The sequence below is a fragment of the Notolabrus celidotus genome, chromosome 9, assembly GCF_009762535.1.
Source record: "Notolabrus celidotus isolate fNotCel1 chromosome 9, fNotCel1.pri, whole genome shotgun sequence".
NCBI lineage: Eukaryota > Metazoa > Chordata > Actinopteri > Labriformes > Labridae > Notolabrus > Notolabrus celidotus.
In genome coordinates, this window is record NC_048280.1 from 3,836,949 (window position 1) to 3,856,890 (window position 19,942).

General features: G+C 41.0%; 1 protein-coding gene across 2 annotated transcripts in view; it reads left to right on the forward strand.

Moving 5' to 3' along the window:
* The first annotated feature begins 4,513 nt into the window (after positions 1-4,513).
* Positions 4,514-19,942, forward strand: part of slc4a4a (solute carrier family 4 member 4a) — a 114,647-nt gene continuing 99,218 nt past the window's right edge. The window contains exons 1-3 of one of the 2 annotated variants that reach the window (XM_034692335.1): positions 4,514-4,706; positions 5,741-5,849; positions 17,010-17,083. In XM_034692335.1, coding sequence (XP_034548226.1) covers positions 5,833-5,849; positions 17,010-17,083 — 91 coding nt within the window. In that variant the 5' untranslated portion in view covers positions 4,514-4,706; positions 5,741-5,832. The remainder of the gene's footprint in view (positions 4,707-5,740; positions 5,850-17,009; positions 17,084-19,942) is intronic. The other variant, XM_034692336.1, reaches the window with a different exon arrangement.

The following is a 19,942-nucleotide window of genomic DNA, read 5'->3' on the forward strand; positions in this document are numbered from 1 at the left end:
CCTGGACAGTCTGTGGTGCAACGTGGCGTCGGTGGATGGAACGAGATGATGCCCCAGAGGTCTGGGGAACGGGCAGGTCAGTCCATAACATCAATGCCTTCATCATGCAGGGACTGCTGACACACTCCAGCCACATGAGGTCAGGCATTGTCATGCATCAGAAGGAACCCAGGACCCACTGCACCAGCATATGGTCTTACAATGGGTCTGAGGATTTCATCCTGGTACTTAATAGCAGTCAGGGTACCTCTGGCTAGCACATGGACGTCTGCCATCCAAGGATATGCCACCCCAAACCATCACTGGCCCACCGCCAAACCGGTCATGCTGGAGGATGTTTCCAGCAGCAGAACGTTCTCCGTGGCGTCTCCAGACTCTCTCACGTCTGTCACATGTGCTCAGTGTGAACTGGCTCTCATCCGTGAAGAGCACAGGGCGCCAATGGCGAATCTACCAATCCTGGTGTTCTCTGGCAAATGCCAATCGGCATGCACGGTGTTGGGCTGTGAGTACAGGCCCCACTTGTGGACGTCTGGCCCGCATACCACCCTCATGGAGTCTGTTTCTCACAGTCTGAGCAGAAACATGCACATGAGTGGCCTGCTGGAGGTCATTTTGTAGGGCTCTGGCAGTGCTCCTTCTGTTCCTCCTTGCACAAACGAGCAGATAGCGGTCCTGCTGCTGGGTTGTTGTCCTCCTACAGCCCCCTCCATGTCTCCTTGTGTACTGGCCTGTCTCCTGGTATCTCCTCCATGCTCTTGACACTGTGCTGGGAGACACAGCAAACCTTCTGTGCCACCCTGGATGAGCTGCACTACCTGAGCAACTTCTGTGGGTTGCAGACACCGCCGCATGCTACCTCTAGTGGTGAGGGCACTGGTAAAATGCAAAAGTGACCAAAAATTAGGCAGAAAGGATGAGGACAGGGAAATGGTCTGTGGCCTCCCCTGCAGAACCATTCCTTCATAGGGGTTGTCTTGCTAATTGCCTCTCATTTCCACCTGTTGTCTGTTCCATTTGCACAACAGTAGGTGAAATTGATTCACAATCAGTGTTGCTTCCTAACTGGACAGGTTGATATCCTACAAGTGTGATTTGATTTGGAGTGACATTGTAATTTTTAAGTGTTCCCTTTATTTTTTTGAGCAGTGTATATTAAACTGCTCAACAATAATATAATCTCTAATAGTTATTTACATTACAACCAGTAAATGATGAATTCATGTTTTTCAGTAGTTTAACTTGTTCTAAGTGACAAAAGTTAGAGTGGTGTTTTTACAACCATTTTAAACCTGTTTAAATTACAATATTTTTGTAGGCCTTTAATAAAAATTCAAATCAAATAATTGAAAAACACCCAGATATATTTAATGTATGTGTACCTCACCTGAGTCTTTTTTTTTTTAAAAACTCTGAAGGCAATATTCCTCATTTTTTTAATTATAAAGGCTAATAATTTATATTTGTAAAGTGCTTCCATACAATGGTATTATAACACAAAGTGCTGTACATAAAAATAATAAATGGAATAAATTAAAAATATTAAAAATAAAAAAATAACAATAAATTAAAGCCGCAAGCTGCGATGAACGGGCCCTCACACACCCGCAGCCGCTGCCTACGCGAGCCGCCGCCACACGTAAACCGCCGCTTGATATTTGCCGCCGCGTGATGCGAAAGCAAGATCTGAGAGTACTGTATATGCTGCGTTAGGTGGTGCAAACGTTCCAAGTTTTTGGCAGATTGCCAAGAAAACCTCCAAATTTGACAGTGTGCCACGCCCACAATTTTAGTCTGAACAGAATTCCTTTAATCTGTCTATCGCGGGGTGGGGGGGCTGGTGGGTGGGGCTGGGGGGGTCGGGGACTGCTGGAGTGCGACCGCCCTAGGGCCCCCTGAGTGGGCTTGCCGCAGACAGGCCCTGCCTCTTTTAACGCACTACACTAGAACAGTTGGACAAAAAAAAAAAAAAAAAAAAAGACAATAGGGTTGGGGGTGCTGATGGGTGGACGGGTTTTATACAGGGGGGAGGGGCAGATGATGGGGCATTAGTGCACCAAGGCTCCCCCCCCCCCTCTCCCGCCTCCCTTCCACCCCCTTATTTTAATGCACCTCACTAGATACTGATATAGGTAAAGATATAGGGTTGGGGGGGCGGGTTTTATACGGGGGGGGGCGGCGGATTGTGATGCAGTAGTGCACTACGGCTCTCCCCCCTCTCTCCCGCCTCCCTTCCTGCCCCCCCTATTTTAATCCACCCCACTAGCAAACATACATACAACAAAAAAACAGACAAAACAAAATTCAAATCATATCACACACACACAGATCAGGTTTGGCGGGGCCTTAGTGTTTGGCTTGGCCCTACTCGTTGGGGGTCCATCGGGGCTGGGTGGGTGGCTGGTGTTCCTGTCACCCTCCGTCCCCCTGCTGCCCCCTCCCCTGTGGGGGCCTGGTCCGCGGCTCCCCTCGGGGCCGGGTTTCCCGGGGTTCCCTCGCGGTCCTCTTTGGGGGGTGGGGTGGCGCGCAGCTGGGGGGGTGTTACTACGGCAGCCATTGGGGTGTCCCTCCATGCCCCCGCGGCCTGGTCCATCAGTCGCAGGGCGTGGCTGGGGGGAGTGGTCGGGCCATCGGGGGGGGGGGGGGGGGGGGGGGGGGGGGGGGGGTGGGGGGGGGGGATTGGCCTTGCCGCCTCCGCCCTCCCCCCGCTCCGGCTCTGGTCCTGGTCCTGCCCGTCTGCCTGGCTGTCTGCTCCTGGGCCCCCTCGGCCCTGGTGGCTCCTTTGGCTCCGTCTTGGGGGGCTGTGGGGGCGGTGTTGTGGGGGTGTCCCTTGGGGGGGCTGCGAATTAAAGAATTCCTTTAATAATTTCTACATTTCCACATTGAAATCTCTATGTGCGTTCATGCACTGCCTGAAAGTCAACATCGCCTGTTCTGGCCACCGCCTGATGATTTTTGGAGATTTGGGCATTTGAAAGTCTGAAAACAAATTTTTTTTTGGTTTATGTTGAGACTTTTGCTTTAATTGGAATGCAAAGTTATTTGGAGAAGTGTTTTGGTGGTTTGATGTTAGTGTTTGGAGGGTTCTTTTTACTGTCCTGGTCAATAGAATGTGAAATACATGTAACATGTGTAACAATGAGCGTTGTTCTTAGTGTTACTTTGGATAAAAATGATGTGAACCTTATAGTGTTCATATTTATGTATTAATATGTTTCAGTCAGAGATGATATGAAACAGACAGATTTTTAGAACACAGACATTTATTAACAATAAAAAATGAAAAAATGAAAAAGGAGTTGCTGAATGAACTGAGGGAAACGCTGTCATGATATCTTATTGAGGAAACACTGGAGGTAAGATGTTCCAAGTCAACACTGGAAATTAAACTCACCAAAGTAATATTAATTAATAAGATAATAAAACATAATATAGTAAACCAGTAAAAGAGACTTAGATGCTATACTTAAAGTAAATACAACAAAGTAAAACAGAATAAAATATTAAATAAAAAAGGGAATAATCCACAATATATTAAAATAAGCAAATAAATAATACAAATTAACTGAACTCATTTAAAATAAAACAGTATATGCTTAAAAAGGTGATTTAAAATTTGAACTACATAATACATAGATAAAGTAGAATGAAATAAAACTAATATAAGAATAAGATTAATAGTGGTAGTGAAATCAAGATGGCCTTAAATTAAAGTGGATTGAAACACTGATTTTTTTATGCATCCACTAATTTTCTTACTTCACCAAATTCTCCCATCTCAGCTGAAGCAGGCCTCAATTTATGGTATGGATGTCAGCTTACCCTGCAAAGCTACCCCCAACAGATGGCGCTATAGACTCAGTCCACAAATAAGGCAATGGTGGGATACATAAATAAAGAGTAAGCAAGTGTTTCACATGAAGATATCACAAGAATCCTGCAGAAACTTTAAAGACAGACACTGGAATATTAATTTTGAGGCATTTTAGTAGTTTGGGAGTAAGCCATGTTTTATCTGTGTGAATTTGGATTAAAAATTAAAAATAAACACTTTAATATACTCAAAGCAATGGGGTCAAAATATATACAATTATAATTTTTAATGCACACGTGTAGATACATTTGATTTTATATTTATAGGCCTATTTCTTGTTTATTCATTCACCTTTCAATGATCTATCTTGTGTGTAAGATTTAAGATACAGATTTTAAGATTTTAAACACCCTTGCCTGCATTAATCATTTAATGCACTTTAATGTATCATTGTTTTAACATTTTTAAAACATTTTATTTCAGCTTCTTTCCTTTGTCTTATGCTTTAAAACGTCAAGAGATTACTGTCTTCATGCTGTGCAGCTCAAGCTGTGACTCCACTTGCAGAAGCAGAGTTCAATGCTTTAGCTCCATGAGGGCTTACAGGGCGTGCTGGGGGTGAGTGAGTGGGTGGGGGCGTGGGGGCGTGGAGGGGCGACCCTGCAGGGCGATGATAGCGCAGCAGAGGAGCAGTCTGACCTCCCACCGGAGGAGTGGCGTTGACAGAAGGATGGTCCAGCAGATAGAGGCGGCAGCATGCTGAATGCAGTGGCCGCACAATGCCACATAGAAACTTCCCCCAGCAGTGGAAGTAGACTTCTTCACCTTCATGCCACCACAGGGGTGACAACACGAGCCAAACTCACAGAGCCTGAGCACTAGAAGTACAGCGGTGAGTACTTTTACGCACGAAGTTTTGACAGCTCCAGTTCTGCAGGCCTTTGTGTGTGTGTGTGTGCATGTGTGTGTGTGTGTGCATGTGCGTGTGTGCAGACGCGTCTTGGACAGAGATCAACATACTACTCCTGCAAGTTTTGCTCTGGACATCTATGCAGCTGTGTGTTATTCCACTCACACGCTGTAGTTTTATCTGAGTTGAGTGACTTACAGCTCGATTCAGAGATGTCTTACACGCAGAAAAGGCGCAGCTGGAGTTTGTTTTGTTTTGGTGAAGCGGTCTGAGGAGAGCCAGCAAGCATGATTTATGATGCAGTGTCAGACTCCTGTGCTGTTTACTGGAAGATTTCAGAGGCTCCACAGCTGCATTGGACTCTAAAGTTGGGAGCATTTCAGCAAATAGTCCAGAAATGTGTAACAGTGTTGGTTGAACAAAGCTCATTTTTTGTATTCTTCCATTGTAAAGCATGCCTGTTGTGCACATGTGATCATATTCTGCTCAACTACTCTTTCAAATTGTTGATCAGCAAGTCTCTGTGATCCCCGTGCTTTAAAATGACCCCACTTTTTCCCCCCTGACCCCTTCAGGTAGAAGACTTCAAGGCAAGGAAAGGCAAGGCAGCTTTATTTGTATAGCACATCATACAGGAGGGCAACTCAATGTGCTTTACATTAAAGCATTAAAAGCATTGGAGACATTCAGACAAGCATAAAAGAACACCATTAAAATGACACATATAATAAAACAGAAAAGAAAAGGAAAATTAGAAATATATTAAAAATGACATTAAAATTTTAATTGAAAGTGGGTTAAAATGAGGTAAGATAGGAAGGCAGTGAAGGCACCTACAGCTTTCAGGGAGTGTGTTCCAGATATGTGGTGCATAATGACTGAATGCTGCTTCACCATGTTTCCTTCTGACTCTAGGGACTGAAAGCAGACCAGTACCTGATCACCTCACAGGTCGAGCTTCAGCTGTGAAAGAATCAGTGAGTGTGCATTGACCTCTCCATGTGTTACTTTCTCAGGTCCATCAGCAGCAGCAGCAGCAGCGGCTCTGGTGATCAGCTCTGCTCAGCGCCTTCAGTATAAGGAGATTTATCACACGCAACCTGAAGACATGAGCAGCACTAAGAAGTAAGTGTCTTGAGCGAGCTCTGCAGGAGCACTCTACACTCTTTGCACACCTTGTAATGATGCAATAAGAGACGTGTTTGAGCTAAGGAACGCGTACATAATGGTCCTTTAAAGTGTAAATGGGAAATTGATGATTTTTAGATTGAAGGTGCTTTAAGAGAGAAGCTGATTGGTTAAAAGTTGTACTTTCCAAAAAAAGCTTGCAGATGAGAGCTGCTGCTGAAGTCAGATTATTTATAAAGCAGGTTCTAAAACAACCAGGTAGACAAAAATGAAACATGTGCACCACAATGCACATATTAAATGTGGATACTGGATAAAATATGATATTAAATCAGTTAAAAGTCCATTTAAAACCAAAGTTATATTAATAGTAATGCTCTGCCACACAATATAACATTTAGAATAGATAAGAGACATGCTCAACTTGAATTAAAGGAAATCAAGTGAGTTAAGTAGAGCTTATATGTGCAGGTAGATCTCAGTAAATACACATAATGTTAATTTAAGCGTGTCCATGCAGTTGCCAGAGCACTCCTCTTTGTATAGGGAAACTAAAAGGACCTGCTTCAAGATTTAAGACCTTGTAGAGGACCATCTTTTTTTTCTTCTCTAAAGCTGCACAATCAAGGCTGACAGTGGGAAGCCTGACATTAGTGTTTATGGGATTTTCAAGGAAAATGGCTCTGTTTAATATACTTAGTTAGGTCTTTAAAGCAGACGACTACTAAGCTGTGGGGTTTTTTTTAAACTTGAGGGTAATCAGAGGCCCTGATGATACTTTGCTGTACTCACTTTATTTGTTTGTTGTTTTTATTCATTCATTAATTTAAGAAGTCACACTGAAAGAAAGAAATCCCTAAGTTGTGTGCACGCTCTTGCAAAATAAATGCATCAGATTGAATTGAATTTGTGTCATTTTAACCCAGAGGACGTTTTAAAAAAATCATAGATAAGAGTCTCAATGAAGTGATTTAGAGACATGCATTCAGGATAATAAGCCCCAGTTGAGTCTGCGTTCTCTTTCCCATGTGACTCCGTTCATTTTCAGAAAACTTTTGCTTCAGTTTATGTGACAATTACCAAAACACAAAGCTTTGAATATCAACCTCACATGCACACTGAAAGCGACTGTCAGAGGAAAGCCCAGAGTGGGTATTATTTAACAAACACTGTAGGCATCCCTTCAGTCTGTGCAGCGATTAAGTGAAACCTGATATCTGATGACATTTTGCCTTCCCCGCATGAGAGATCACACTTTTCAAACATGACCTGGACACATGCGTTCATATCTCCAGCAGATACTGTATACCATAACATACTCCGGATGCCTTCAGGCTGTTTGATGGTTTGGACAGAGTCAACAGCTCGGGTACAGAGAACACGCTCTCCTCTCTAAACAGATAGAGAATGCAGTCAGATTGCTGCACAGCCTACAAGGACAGAGGCACTGATACCTTATCTGTGAAGTGTCAGACAGATAGCAGCTAATGTACAATCAAGAGTGCAAAGTAACAGCGTGTGAAGTTTTGATTGCTTGCACACCTTGTTATAAGGTGGTTTGACGGCTTAGCTATTGATCCCAAATACCTGCATAGCTTCACTAATGAGAGGAAAAATCCAGGGTCAGATATTTTTGATCTGTTTAAAGAACAGACGTCACAAACGTCACCAGCATTCCTTTGTGGTTTGTTGTTCTTTTCCACGTTCTGCTTATAGAGAAATGTCATAATGTTAGGAGGTCAGAGCTCAGATATTAACCGTGCAGAATAAATGATTATCATGGTGAAGATTAGTTATTACACTGTGAATACTACATCAACAACATCTTTAACTATTAGAGTTGTATGCATATGCATTTATGTATATATTTTGTAGCTTCTTTTTATTTATATATTTCTCTTCCTTTTTATAATTATTATTATCACAAGTATTATTGTTAATTCATTATATATATTTTTTCTTCTTTTTATTTATATATGTTTCTTCCTTATTATTATAATTATATCTAATATTATTATTATTATTATTGTTATTGATGTATATTTATATTTTTACTTATTTTGTATTATTATAACCACTATTATATTATGATTATTTATATATATATATATATATATTTTTTTTTCTTCTTTTACTTATTTCTATTCCTTTTTTTATTATTGTTATCACTTTTATTATTATTTTTATTTATATATATTTATATTTTTACTTATTTTTTATTATTACTACCACTATTATTATTATTATGATTATTTGTATATATATATATTTTTTCTCTTCTTTTACTTATTTCTATTCCTTTTTTTTATTATTGTTATCACTTTTATTATTTTTTGTATTTATATATATTTATATTTTTACTTATTTTTTATTGTTACTACCACTATTATTATTATTATGGTTATTTTTATATATATATTTTTTTCTCTTCTTTTACTTATTTCTATTCCTTTTTTTATTATTGTTATCACTTTTATTATTTTTTGTATTTATATGTATTTATATTTTTACTTATTTTTTATTATTACTACCACTATTATTATTATTATGATTATTTTTATGTATATATTTTTTCTCTTCTTTCACCTATTTCTATTCCTTTTTATTATTATTGTTATCACTTTTATTATTATTGTTATTTATATATTTATCTTCTTTTTATGTATATATTTTTCTACTTTAGTATTATTATTTTCACTATTATTGTTGTTATTTATATATATATTTATCTCTCTGCTTTTTATTTATATATTTTTTCTTCTTTTGTATTATTATCACTATTATTAATATTGCTATGTTATATAATTTTTCCCCTCTTCTTTTCACTTATATATTTTTGGTCCTTTTTTTATTATTATCAAAATAATAATTATTGTTATTTTTAATGAATATTTTTAAAAGAATATTTTAAAAATATTTTTATCTTAAAATGTAAGCTAATTTTTTTTTTTTATAACTCTGTTTAAAACTCTTTTTTTATATTGGACCTGTGTTTTAAAGTTTGCGTTTTGCTAATTAAAACAATTGTTGAGGGGAAAAATAGAAAAAAAGAAATTAGAAAGTGGTTAAAATGAAATGTTTAGGCAAGACAAATAGTACTTCAAATCTTCTAAATCCAATGCAAACCACAAAAACCTGTTCAAAACCTCCTAAAGGTGCTGAATCCTGCATCAAATCCTAAATGAAGCAGTATTTTGCCGTCATCACTGGAGTTAGTGTACGCACTAATATAATGGAGAAGTGCTGTGGAAGCTGATGAGGAGATGTCAGTTTATGTATTTGTATATATATATTTATTTATTTAAAGGGACAGTGCATAATAATGAACATTTCAGTGTAGCATCCATGCAAATATACCAGAGTTAACCATAAGTCTAATTTTCATCCCCGGCAGCTCAAAACAGACTTCATAACAAACGATTAAGACAAAAAAAAAACCAGATGGAAACAACACATGATAGCATGACAATGAAAACAACAATACAGTTATACAACATAGTTTGCATTAAGACCTTTAAAATTATAGTTATATATGATTTACAATCGACAAGGGAGCTCCTTTTGGTTTGGACAAGATTCAATTAAAGTTTGTTTTTGCATCAACAAAATTTAAAAAGCCAGTTTAAGAGGACATCAGGCACATACCTCAGGATGTGAAGCACTGCCCAGGGTTGAAGGTTGTTTTTAGAAGGCTCTTTTTGCTCCCACTTAAACAGCAACTAACAAGAAGTTAAATTTTAAAATGCAGCATTAAAAGACAAATGGAAAGAAAAAAATTGGAGCAGCTGCTTTAGATCTGGGTCGCTTCAAAGGCCTCTAACTCTCGTCTTTATTGCAATATAATCTGTGCAGCAAAAGGTTATCATCTTGGCAGCATGTCGGCTCCACAAAACCCTGAAACCCCGCCAGCTCATTTTGATTAATCTTTTATTTCTGCTACTGCGAAGACTTCCCCGACCTCCTCTCTGATTTCTCATTCTGGTTATCAGCTGATTGTTTTGGCTGCAAATGAAAAATCATCCTAGGAAAAGAAGAGTTGAGACTCATGGTAACGCTCAGTCAGGTCTAAGATAGTCTGTGAGCTGTCTCTGTGCTGTGGTTTGATGAAGGAGAGACAGATTCTTTTTAAATCAACATAGACAGAAACTACAAATACGGTGGATTTTTAATGTTTGAATCACATCACATCAAGTTCTTTCTCATCTTGTACTCTAAAAGTTCAGTAGATTATTAGAACAAGCATCATTTGAAGAGTACAACTTGGGGTGCTCAGCTCAGCCTGAGGGGAGCTGCTCCTGCTATGTCCATGATCGTTCCATAGGTGGCAATGGAGGAGGTAGTAAGACAACACAGACCTCAGCTCACACTCATGCTGAATCATGCTGCCGCTTTAAAAAAAAAAAAAAACACAACACATTCATCCCAAAGCTTTAGAAGTTGGTGTTTAGTGTTATTCTATCAGTGCTGCTCCAGTTTAGGGAACATTATTAGATATTAAACTGACCCAGATCCTGAAGAAGGAACAGAAAGAGCGGATAAAAAGACAAACTAAGCACAGATTTGACCGAGAGTTGCACCATTCTTTGATGTGAAGGGCTGTGAAAAAGTTACTTAGGGTCATACAAAAACTACCACAAACAAGGTAAAGGCTTAAAGCTGGGGTTGGTAATCAGATTTAGATACGCTTTTTGTAATACTGGTTAAAATGATCTTTATGTCCTGATGGTAATCAATACATAATGTGTTCCTAAAAAAGAGTGAAAAAAAGCTGCTATCTACAGCCGGAGTAAACCTGGGAAAACACCAACCAATCGCCGTTTTTTGGCTCCCCAAATTTTAAACCAATCAAATCCCGTCCAGCCGTTCTGCCCTCCTCCTGCGCGTACATTTCCCCGGCGTTCACTCCTCCGAGTCCCCGTCTCCTGCCTCTACTTCCCCTGACTCTATTTACTGCCCCTCTCGCTCGTCCTCGGGCCTGTCCCCTCTGACCTGATGAGGTGCTTTGCTCAGGACTGTAGTCCGGATCAGAGTCTAAAAAGCTCTCACCAACAAGCAGAATAATTAATGACGTTCAGTAAGTCCTACAGAAAATATATATTTATTGTAGCGTCCGTCCGGACGCTGTAGTGATGACGAGCCGATTCGTGAACACGTTGAGCTTTAATAACCGGTCACTGTCGGCCGTGATCACGCCAACCAACAAAACCACAATCAATGTTTGAATGAATGAAGAACTTCTCCTCTTGTCTCTCCTCTCTCCCACTCACACACTCTACACCTCTCCTGATGCCTTCACTGACTGTCAACACTGTAGGAATTAAGAACATCTTCACTGAACAGGTTTAACAAACAGTAGAGCTGTTACAGTATTATATATGTGTTATAACTTTTCTCCTGATATCGTGTCACCAGTACAACTGGATAATGCTAGCATGACAGTTGTGAGTGCTAACAGCAGCCATGTTTGTTTGTGTTTTTAACTTTCACTATGATAATGTTTTGGTGAGGACCGGTTTTGAATCAGTCACCATCATATGGTCGAGAATCAGCGGCGCTCGTGCATGTGAGCGGGGGGGCGTCGTTTTGGAGGAGCTCTGAGGGGAGGAGGGGAGGGGTTAGACGGAGTCATGAGGAAAAGCTACATTCAAATTCATGCTAGTTTTCCGAGACTACCAACCCCAGCTTTAACATGTTTTTACACTTATTGTGGCTACAGGGTTCAAAAACATCCATAAAATGAAGGGTCACTTTTTATTTGAAGTGTGGATTGCTGCACACACACTTTTCCTTCCACTTGGTATTTCTAATATTTTAACACAGTCTACTAATGAATTGATGAAGTGATACCAAAGCCTCCAGAGAACGTCTCCTGATACTGAGACATCCTGGCCCTGAGTCCCGACTGCCTGGAGGAGTATTCTTCTGCAGTTGATCTCTGACCCCTGATACTACAGTTTCTGGGGTACTGAACCCGTGATTTTGAGCCTACTGTGACCCAGGGTGCATCTCAAAGCTCTAAACGTCCATCCTCGCGTCTCTTCCTCGCGTCTCTTCCTCGCGTCTTAGTCCCGCCCACCAGAGATGCGAGGAAATGAAACCAGAGGAGAGAGGAGAGAGGAGATTTGTATTTAGAGAAATGAGACGTCCTCTCCTCCGGAGCGTCACGTGAAGCGACGTCGGTTTGTGATGACGGCTTTAACAGCTGTTTGTGTCTGCACACATGTTCACTGTAATAACTCTGATTAATATAAACAGTAACAGAGCTCTGTCTCTGTGTTTACATGTTTAACACACACTTGCACATGAAGAGAATCAGCTCTCTGTTTATTCTGTCCTGAAGCATCACGGATCGATTCACCGGTAAAATGTCTCATTATTAAATTATTTATTACTTTAAGGGAAAATAGAAACCATGCAACTCTTTTCAAACCCTGTGCTCATTAATGATCAGCCTCGTATGAAACTTTATTAACCTGACAGGAAATATAACAAGTGTTTTTACTAACAGACAAACTTTACTGTCAGACTTCCCTTCATGAAGAAAACGAGAACAAATGGGGAAACTAACAGGAGGAATAACTGATCATTGATATATATTCTATCAATGATGTTAGACTCTATTACTCTATTTCATTAGACAGTGAATCTGACAAAAACAATCAGATATAACATAATCCACCCTCTGTTATATTGAATTTATGATTTTGCGATCAGTATTTTGTTTTTAAAATTCATATCAAACACTTTTCAATCTCAGCTCATCAAATACAGACTGATCAGAAACCAACGGATGTTTATGATCTGTTTCAGGGCACCCTTAATGACTGTTTTAAGGTCCATCTTTTCTCTGTTATTAAACTTAGCTGATGTTAAGTTTTGGTTAAGTCTGAGCCGCTGCAGCGTCCAATCGGTGAGTGATATTCGATAAGGGGGCGTGTCTGTCAGAGAAAAGACTTCCGCAAAGTCTGCTCTCGTGTTTCCTTGATTATCCCTCCTCGGATCAGTCTCCTCGCTCCTCGCTCCTCGCTCCTCGCTCCTCTCTCCTCTCTCCTCCAGCAGCGTTTAGAGCTTTGGGACGCAAGTTAAAATGGCGCGTCAGTAAGTACTTCCGGTTCGACCGAGGAGCGAGGAGCGAGGAGACTGCAGTTTAGAGCTTTGAGATGCACCCTTACACATCCTGGCCCTGAGTCCCGACTGCCTGGAGGAGTATTGTTCTGCAGCTGATCTCTGACCCCTGATACTACAGTTTCTGGGGTACTGAACCTGAGATTTTGAGCCCACTGTGACCCAGAGTGGACAAAGTAGCTGGAGAACATTGCTGAAAGTAGGAAAGTATGTATTCTCATCCTTAATGCCAGACACAGAGGAGATATGAGAGGGTACAAAGGTCACTTGTTAACACTTAGCTTTTGTAGTTCTCCTAACCACTCTTCCTCTTTCTTTCCTTCTATGATTACCATTGTTATTTTTATTAGTAAAGACCAGAGTGTTACGGTTTACTTCCAGTTTTTAACAGGACCCACGTGCAAAACCAGCAGACAGGGATCAGGGGAGACGTGATTTATTTAGAAGACTGGAAGCTGAGGTAGAGGCTGAGGCACTAGAGCTCAGAGGTGGAAGGCACTGGAGGAAAGTAAAGACAAGCAATTAGACATATGTAAAAAAAAACGAAAAACAAAACAGCACTGGGAAAAAGTCAGCAAGCGCACTAGAGTCACCAACAATACCACATGATGAGTGGAGACAATCTGGAAGCACAGGAAGGAAACACAGGGGTTCTTGAGCAGCTACTGACGAGGGCAAATGAGGAGAAGGTGTGTGAATCAGGAGCTCCAGCACCAGAGGCCACACCCCAGCCGCTGAAAACACACCAGCAACACATGCAAAACAAACACACAATACATTTCCAAATCACCACACAGAGGAAAATTTTACTGCTCAAGGCTTTCTCTTCTAAGTCTCATGAGACAAAATTGAGATTCTCACTTCAGCCTCATTCAAATTTCAAATTGTTCTCATCAGTTTCTCCTAAAATTCACTAGGAGAAATAGTTGAGACCATGACATGAGTCTTATTTGAGACTTAAATGAGAGATCTCATTAATGGCTCATTTTCTTCTTTTTTTTAAAGATATATTTTTGGCCTTTTTGCCTTTATTTGACAGGACAGCTGAAGAGAGACAGGAAATGTGGGGAGTAGTGAGCGGGGGAGGACATGCAGGAAATGGTCAACCGGACGGGAATTGAATCGGCGACCCCTGTAACGAGGACTGTAGCCTCTGTATGTGGGGCGCTTAGACCACTAGGCCATCAGCGCTCCAGAAGAGTCCACCCCTTTAATCATAATAATCTGGCTAAATCTGGTCAGCCCTTTTTGCGGCCCATATTTTAAATAAATGGTCTGTCATACCTGTTGTATGAAATCTCTATCTTTTGCAATTTCTCTCAAAGACACTAAATCTTTGTGAAGTTGTTTTGTTCCAAACAGACTTGTAAAGGAATGACCATAGTGTGAAGTCAAAGAAGAGATCATTTCACATCTAAATAGCTGATCTTGCAAGTGGCTCAAATGTTTTAATGAGAATTGTAAGTTTGTTGACAATTACATTGAAGTCTTAATTTTGCAGGGCACTATAAATGTTCATGAAAAGATGAGCTCAGGCTCTTTCTTTGCTCCATCTGAGCTCAACTTGAGACTCAAAAACTGAGTCTGACAAAAACAAAGGGATGAGGTTAGATTGAGAGAGCTCCCTGATTTCTCCACCTGAGCTCAAAAGGAGTCACAACACTTGAGAAATACCTGAGAATCATTTCAGATTCTGACCAGATCTCCTTTTGAACTGAAAGGGAGACTAAGCTGAGACTTTTTGAAACTTTATTTCTGGAGGCAAGAATGAGAAACAGGAGACATAAGCTATAGTCTCATTTTGCTTTCAAACAGATCTCATTGTTGTCTAGGAGACATAAATGAAACACTTTTGAGATCTCCTCTCTAAATTTCTTTTCCTATGGGCAGGAAGATGTTAACAAATGTACAATACAAACATTAAAAAAACATACTAGCATTTAGAACAATACATAGGCTACTCAACACAGTCCATCACTAATAACGACACATTTAAAATTACATTTCATTGTCTCTAATTTGATGCATTCAGATGATCACATGATTGTTTTTCCTTGAGCCATAATTTCAGTTTACTAAGTAGCTGGTTTATGACACAGTGTTAAGTGTTCATCAGTGTGATGGCCTGGGGGAAGAAACTGTTCCTGTGTCTGGATGTTTTTGCGAACAGAACGCCGACCGGAGGGGAGGAGTTTGAAAAGTGAGTGTCCAGGGTGTGAGGGGTCAACTTTATTTCTGGAGGCAAGAATGAGAAACAGGAGACATAAGCTATAGTCTCATTTTGCTTTCAAACAGATCTCATTGTTGTCTAGGAGACATAAATGAAACACTTTTGAGATCTCCTCTCTAAATGTATTTTCCTATACATCACCCAAAATAAAGGCACCAAAGACTTGCTAACCGCACTGTCCCTCCAAGTGATTTAATGTTGCTTAATTTAGCTGGTCTGCAGAAGATTAGCTGACCTATAGCACATGTGGTTGCGTTCCTGTGCTGCTGTGAATTAACCTGCTGCTCTTGTAATGCTTTTGTTAATTCACTGTTAACTAACTAAAACCTCTAGAGTCAATTGGTAATAAAGGAAGGCAGAAAACTAATTTAAAAACAATATTTAGAGGGTTTTATTTCAAATTTAACAACATTTTTGTGCATTTTTTAACTATAATGGGTCAAATATGCCATTTTAAGATTATTTAAAAAATAAGATAAAATCTGGAAGGCATTTTAAGATGATCCAAGGGACCCGGACCCTCACTTTGGGAACCATTAGTGTAGACAATATGATTCTTGAATATGTGATGAATTTCTAAAGCTGGATCTAGATCCCAAAAACCTTGATTTTTGCTCCGACTTTCATCATCCCATCAAACTCTGTTGCATCCCAGAAGTACTTGATTTGATTTGATTTCAAATTAAAAACAACCTTTTGACATTTCTGTTATAAAACAGTCAAAATTGTCGTTGAATTGTTTCCCAGAACAAACCACTTTGTCTGTGATCCCATTAGGATAAACCCGGGGCTTAAGCACTGCGGTATTACTTAAAAACATGCCATGTGTGGATTGTGTGATGGGTGTGTGTTAATGGGGAGGGGGCAGCATTTGACTCTGTGTTTGGATGTGGACTGCTCCACTCACACCTGGTTCATCCGACTCATCCGAGTAAATACTGTAAACATCCAAACATGAACAAAGAAAAACCCAACAAAACTTCTTTTTGGACACATTTTCCATCCCTTGTGTTTGTTGTGAAAGCGCCCGGTGTGTTTGAGGTGAGGATGAACGAGCGTGGAGTCATCTTAGAGAGCAGCGGAGGCTGCGACGAGCAGACCCGTCACAGGCCTGTGTGTGTCTTGTCACTTAAGTAAAGCCGGCGTAATCCTGTAAGGGCGGATGAGTAGACAGACATGTGATGCCCCACTTGTTTCTTAGGTGGAGGGTGGTGGAGACGGGGGCCGGGAGGCATTATCGACCAGATGGAGAGGCTTTGTAGTGTGTGTGGGTGTGGGACTGATTAGACGCAGCAACACGTTCAGATACTATTTAAGATGTGTGGTTTTTATTCCACCTCTTGTTATAAAACACCTTAAAGTGTCTTATATGTGACGCTGACACAGACCAGGTCTAGATTCTTTAAGGTTCAGGTCTCAGTCAGTCGGGCGCTTCTTTGCGCATGAGCAGCAGCGGTCAATCCGGCCATCCCACTCAATTAGCAGAGACTTCCTGTCCTCTTCCTTAACCACCCCCCCTCCCGCCAGATTAAATCCATTGCATCGTACCTAAGGACTACGCACTTTGCCCTCCTGAAGGACGACGCACCTTTTCACACTAGGGTGTAGTTTACTCACAGACAAGCAGAGCTCAGAGGTAGCTGGTCCATGTGTTTTTAATGGGTGGAGATGAGCGCCACCAGCAGCACTAGACTGACACCCAGTCCCAACTTACTGCAGGTGAACGAGCCCAAGCGCTATGGCTCGACGCTGTCGCTGGAGGAGAAATGTGAGCAGTCTTTCTTCCTCTTTTACTACTACAGGATGGAGGATGAGGCGGTGCTGGACCGGGGGGCGTCCTTACTTAAGCACATGTGTGACGAAGAGGAGGTAGAAGGTAAGTTCACCTGTTTCTGTTCTCTTACACTCAAATCAGAATCGTCTGATTCCTTTTAGAAGCTGCTGTGTGTGTGTGTGTGTTTATTTGGAATTCTTCTGCCTTTCTTTTGTTTGTTTCTCCTCCTTTTCCTCCTTCCTTGACCCACTTCTTCTTAAAGAAGTTTAAGTTCAAAGTGAGGACACTCATTGAGAGAAACAGGAAGGGCGTCATTAAACCTTTTTAAGAGGCTGCCAAATTTTTCGCTCACTTCCTGCACGTACACCTGTTGTGAGCGCTGGCACAGGGAAGATGTAGAACACAGAGCGTGTGATCCTGTGTTTACCTCACTAATCCCCACAAAGACCTGCAGAACAACAAAGAGAAAGGAAAACAACCCACCGGCTCTCTGATGCGTCTTAAACTGAGGAGTATTTGATAGATAATTAAATTTTCAGCTTTCATTCAACAGTTTGTTTTCCTGCTGCATCTGTCTCATCTCACAGATAACTGCAGACTGATTCAGTGCTCCTTTTACATTTTCCCAGCTGCTAATGATACTGTTTGTCTTGGAATGAGGTTAGCTTTAGTGGTGATAGCAGCTTGCACCACACATTGCTTGTTTCTTGGTTAAGGTCCAGCAGATTAAAGAGTTCAGGCATCAGGCCAGGTTTAGCCATCCAACTACCTCATGTTCTGTTTCGTCTTTTGGCCGATTGTACTCAGAGTGGATCCAAACTTTTATATTATATTAGATAAGAACAAAAAAGATTCATCCTTTCTTCATAGACTCGCCAATCTGCTCCACCCCTACCTTACCAGTAGGCCACTCAGGTCTTCTGACCAGGGCTTGCTGGTTGTCCCTCGAGCTCAAAGAACAAAAGGTGACCGTGCTTTTGAAGTGGTGGCACCGACATTGTGGAACGCTCTTCCTGTTAATGTTCGTTCAGCTGTCTCTGTTGTCGCCTTTAAATAAAACTTGTGAAGACACATTTATTTAAACAGGCCTTCGACTCACTGTGTTCAGACTAATGTTCTATTTATGCTATGGTCTGTTTCTTTTAATGTGTTGGATATTTTCCTGTGAAGCACTTTCAGTCAGACAACTCACGTTTAAATTGTTTATTGTAGCAGCAAATACATATTCATGTTTGGCGCCCAGGCTCCGGCCTCATCACTCCTTGCAGATAAGTTTACATGCAGACATTGAGGAGTGATGAGCAAAACATACTGAACACACCCCGGAGCCTGCAGGTGGAAGCTGGGGAGGCGGCGGGGAAGAAGAAAATATCAGCAATAGGCATGCAGGCAGCAGAGACTTTGGCAGGCAGAGGGAGAGATGGGAGATTTACCCCGGTTTAAATAGACCGCCAATTTGAGAGGCAGAGGGCAGGATTGGATGATGGTTATGAGACTGGGACATGTGACATGTATGGCATTGCAGCTCGAGTTGTCTGCCTGAACTAGCTCACAGGCTTTGCTCCATAAAATTTACTTACTTACTTACTTACTTACTTAAAGGTGACATATCACGCTTTTTTTCATCAATATATATTGGTCTAAGAGGTCCCCAAAACATGTCTTTAAAGTTTATGCTCAAAAAAACACTTTGAAATCAGATTTTGGCATGCCTGAAAAACCCTCTTCTTCAGTCCTCCTCAGAACACTCTGTTTTCTCTCTGACCACGCCCCCTCGGGAAGTGGGTGTGGCCTCGGCTCTCCGGCACGTTGATCTAATGGGTACATGTTGGCTGAATATACACGGCTGCTCACAGATAGCGTTACTTCAACCCTCTGAATCTGATCCAGAATCTGATCCTGACGGAGAGGCGCCTGCAGCAGGACCTTTCTGAACCATTGGTCACAGATTTAGTGTTTCTTGTTGTTTTATTTGTCAGTATGTCGACGTGTGTCTTGGTACACAGCTACAGCTACGACATGTAGCTATGTGGCTATGCTAACTAGCGCTAGCACTTATCGGTGATAAGTAAAAATCATCCACTGGATCTTCAAATCTGCAGACGTGGGGAGTAAAACCGACCTCTAACAGAAAGGCAGCAGGACCTTTCTGAAGGATTGGTCACAGATTTAGTGTTTCTTGTTGTTTTATTTGTCAGTATGTCGACGTGTGTCTTGGTACACAGCTACAGCTACAGCTACAGCTACAGCTACAGCTACAGCTACAGCTACAGCTACAGCTACGACATGTAGCTATGTGGCTATGCTAACTAGCGCTAGCACTTATCCATGATAAATAAAAATCATCCACTAGATCTTCAAATCTGCAGACGTGGGGAGTAAAACCAACCTTTGTGTTTATTAAGACAGCCTACAACTAGCATGCCTCCCTCCTAAGCTCCTTGTTAGCACACATGTGTGCAGGGAATGAAAAACAGAGGAGGGGTTGAGTTGTATTTTATACAGTCTATGGGCTGAACAAGCTCCGAGCTCTGACTCCGTGACAGACCGGATATTGTTGTTACGTAACAAAAACACTGAAGTCTGAAACGGCTGGTTTCACACACATTTACAGAAAGGTGGAGAAATCAGAACAGGGGCAGAATGGATTCTTTCATTTTCAGGGGGTTTGTAGACATGCCAGGGAAACATATTTCAGGTAGAGAACCATTAAAAAGTTGATTTTGCATGATATGCCACCTTTAACTTAGAAAACTGAATTTGAACTGTGAAAACTGAGCAACACAAGCTTGTTGTTTGGTTCCATGTGATTAACTTCCAACACAAAAGCAACTATTGGTTTTCACGAATCAGAAATACTGTATTTATCCCAAGGGGGGGAAATTCAGTCATTACAGTTGCTTTATACCCAATAAATTATACAAATACAGTAAAATAAATACTAATTGAAGTCCCTGGAGA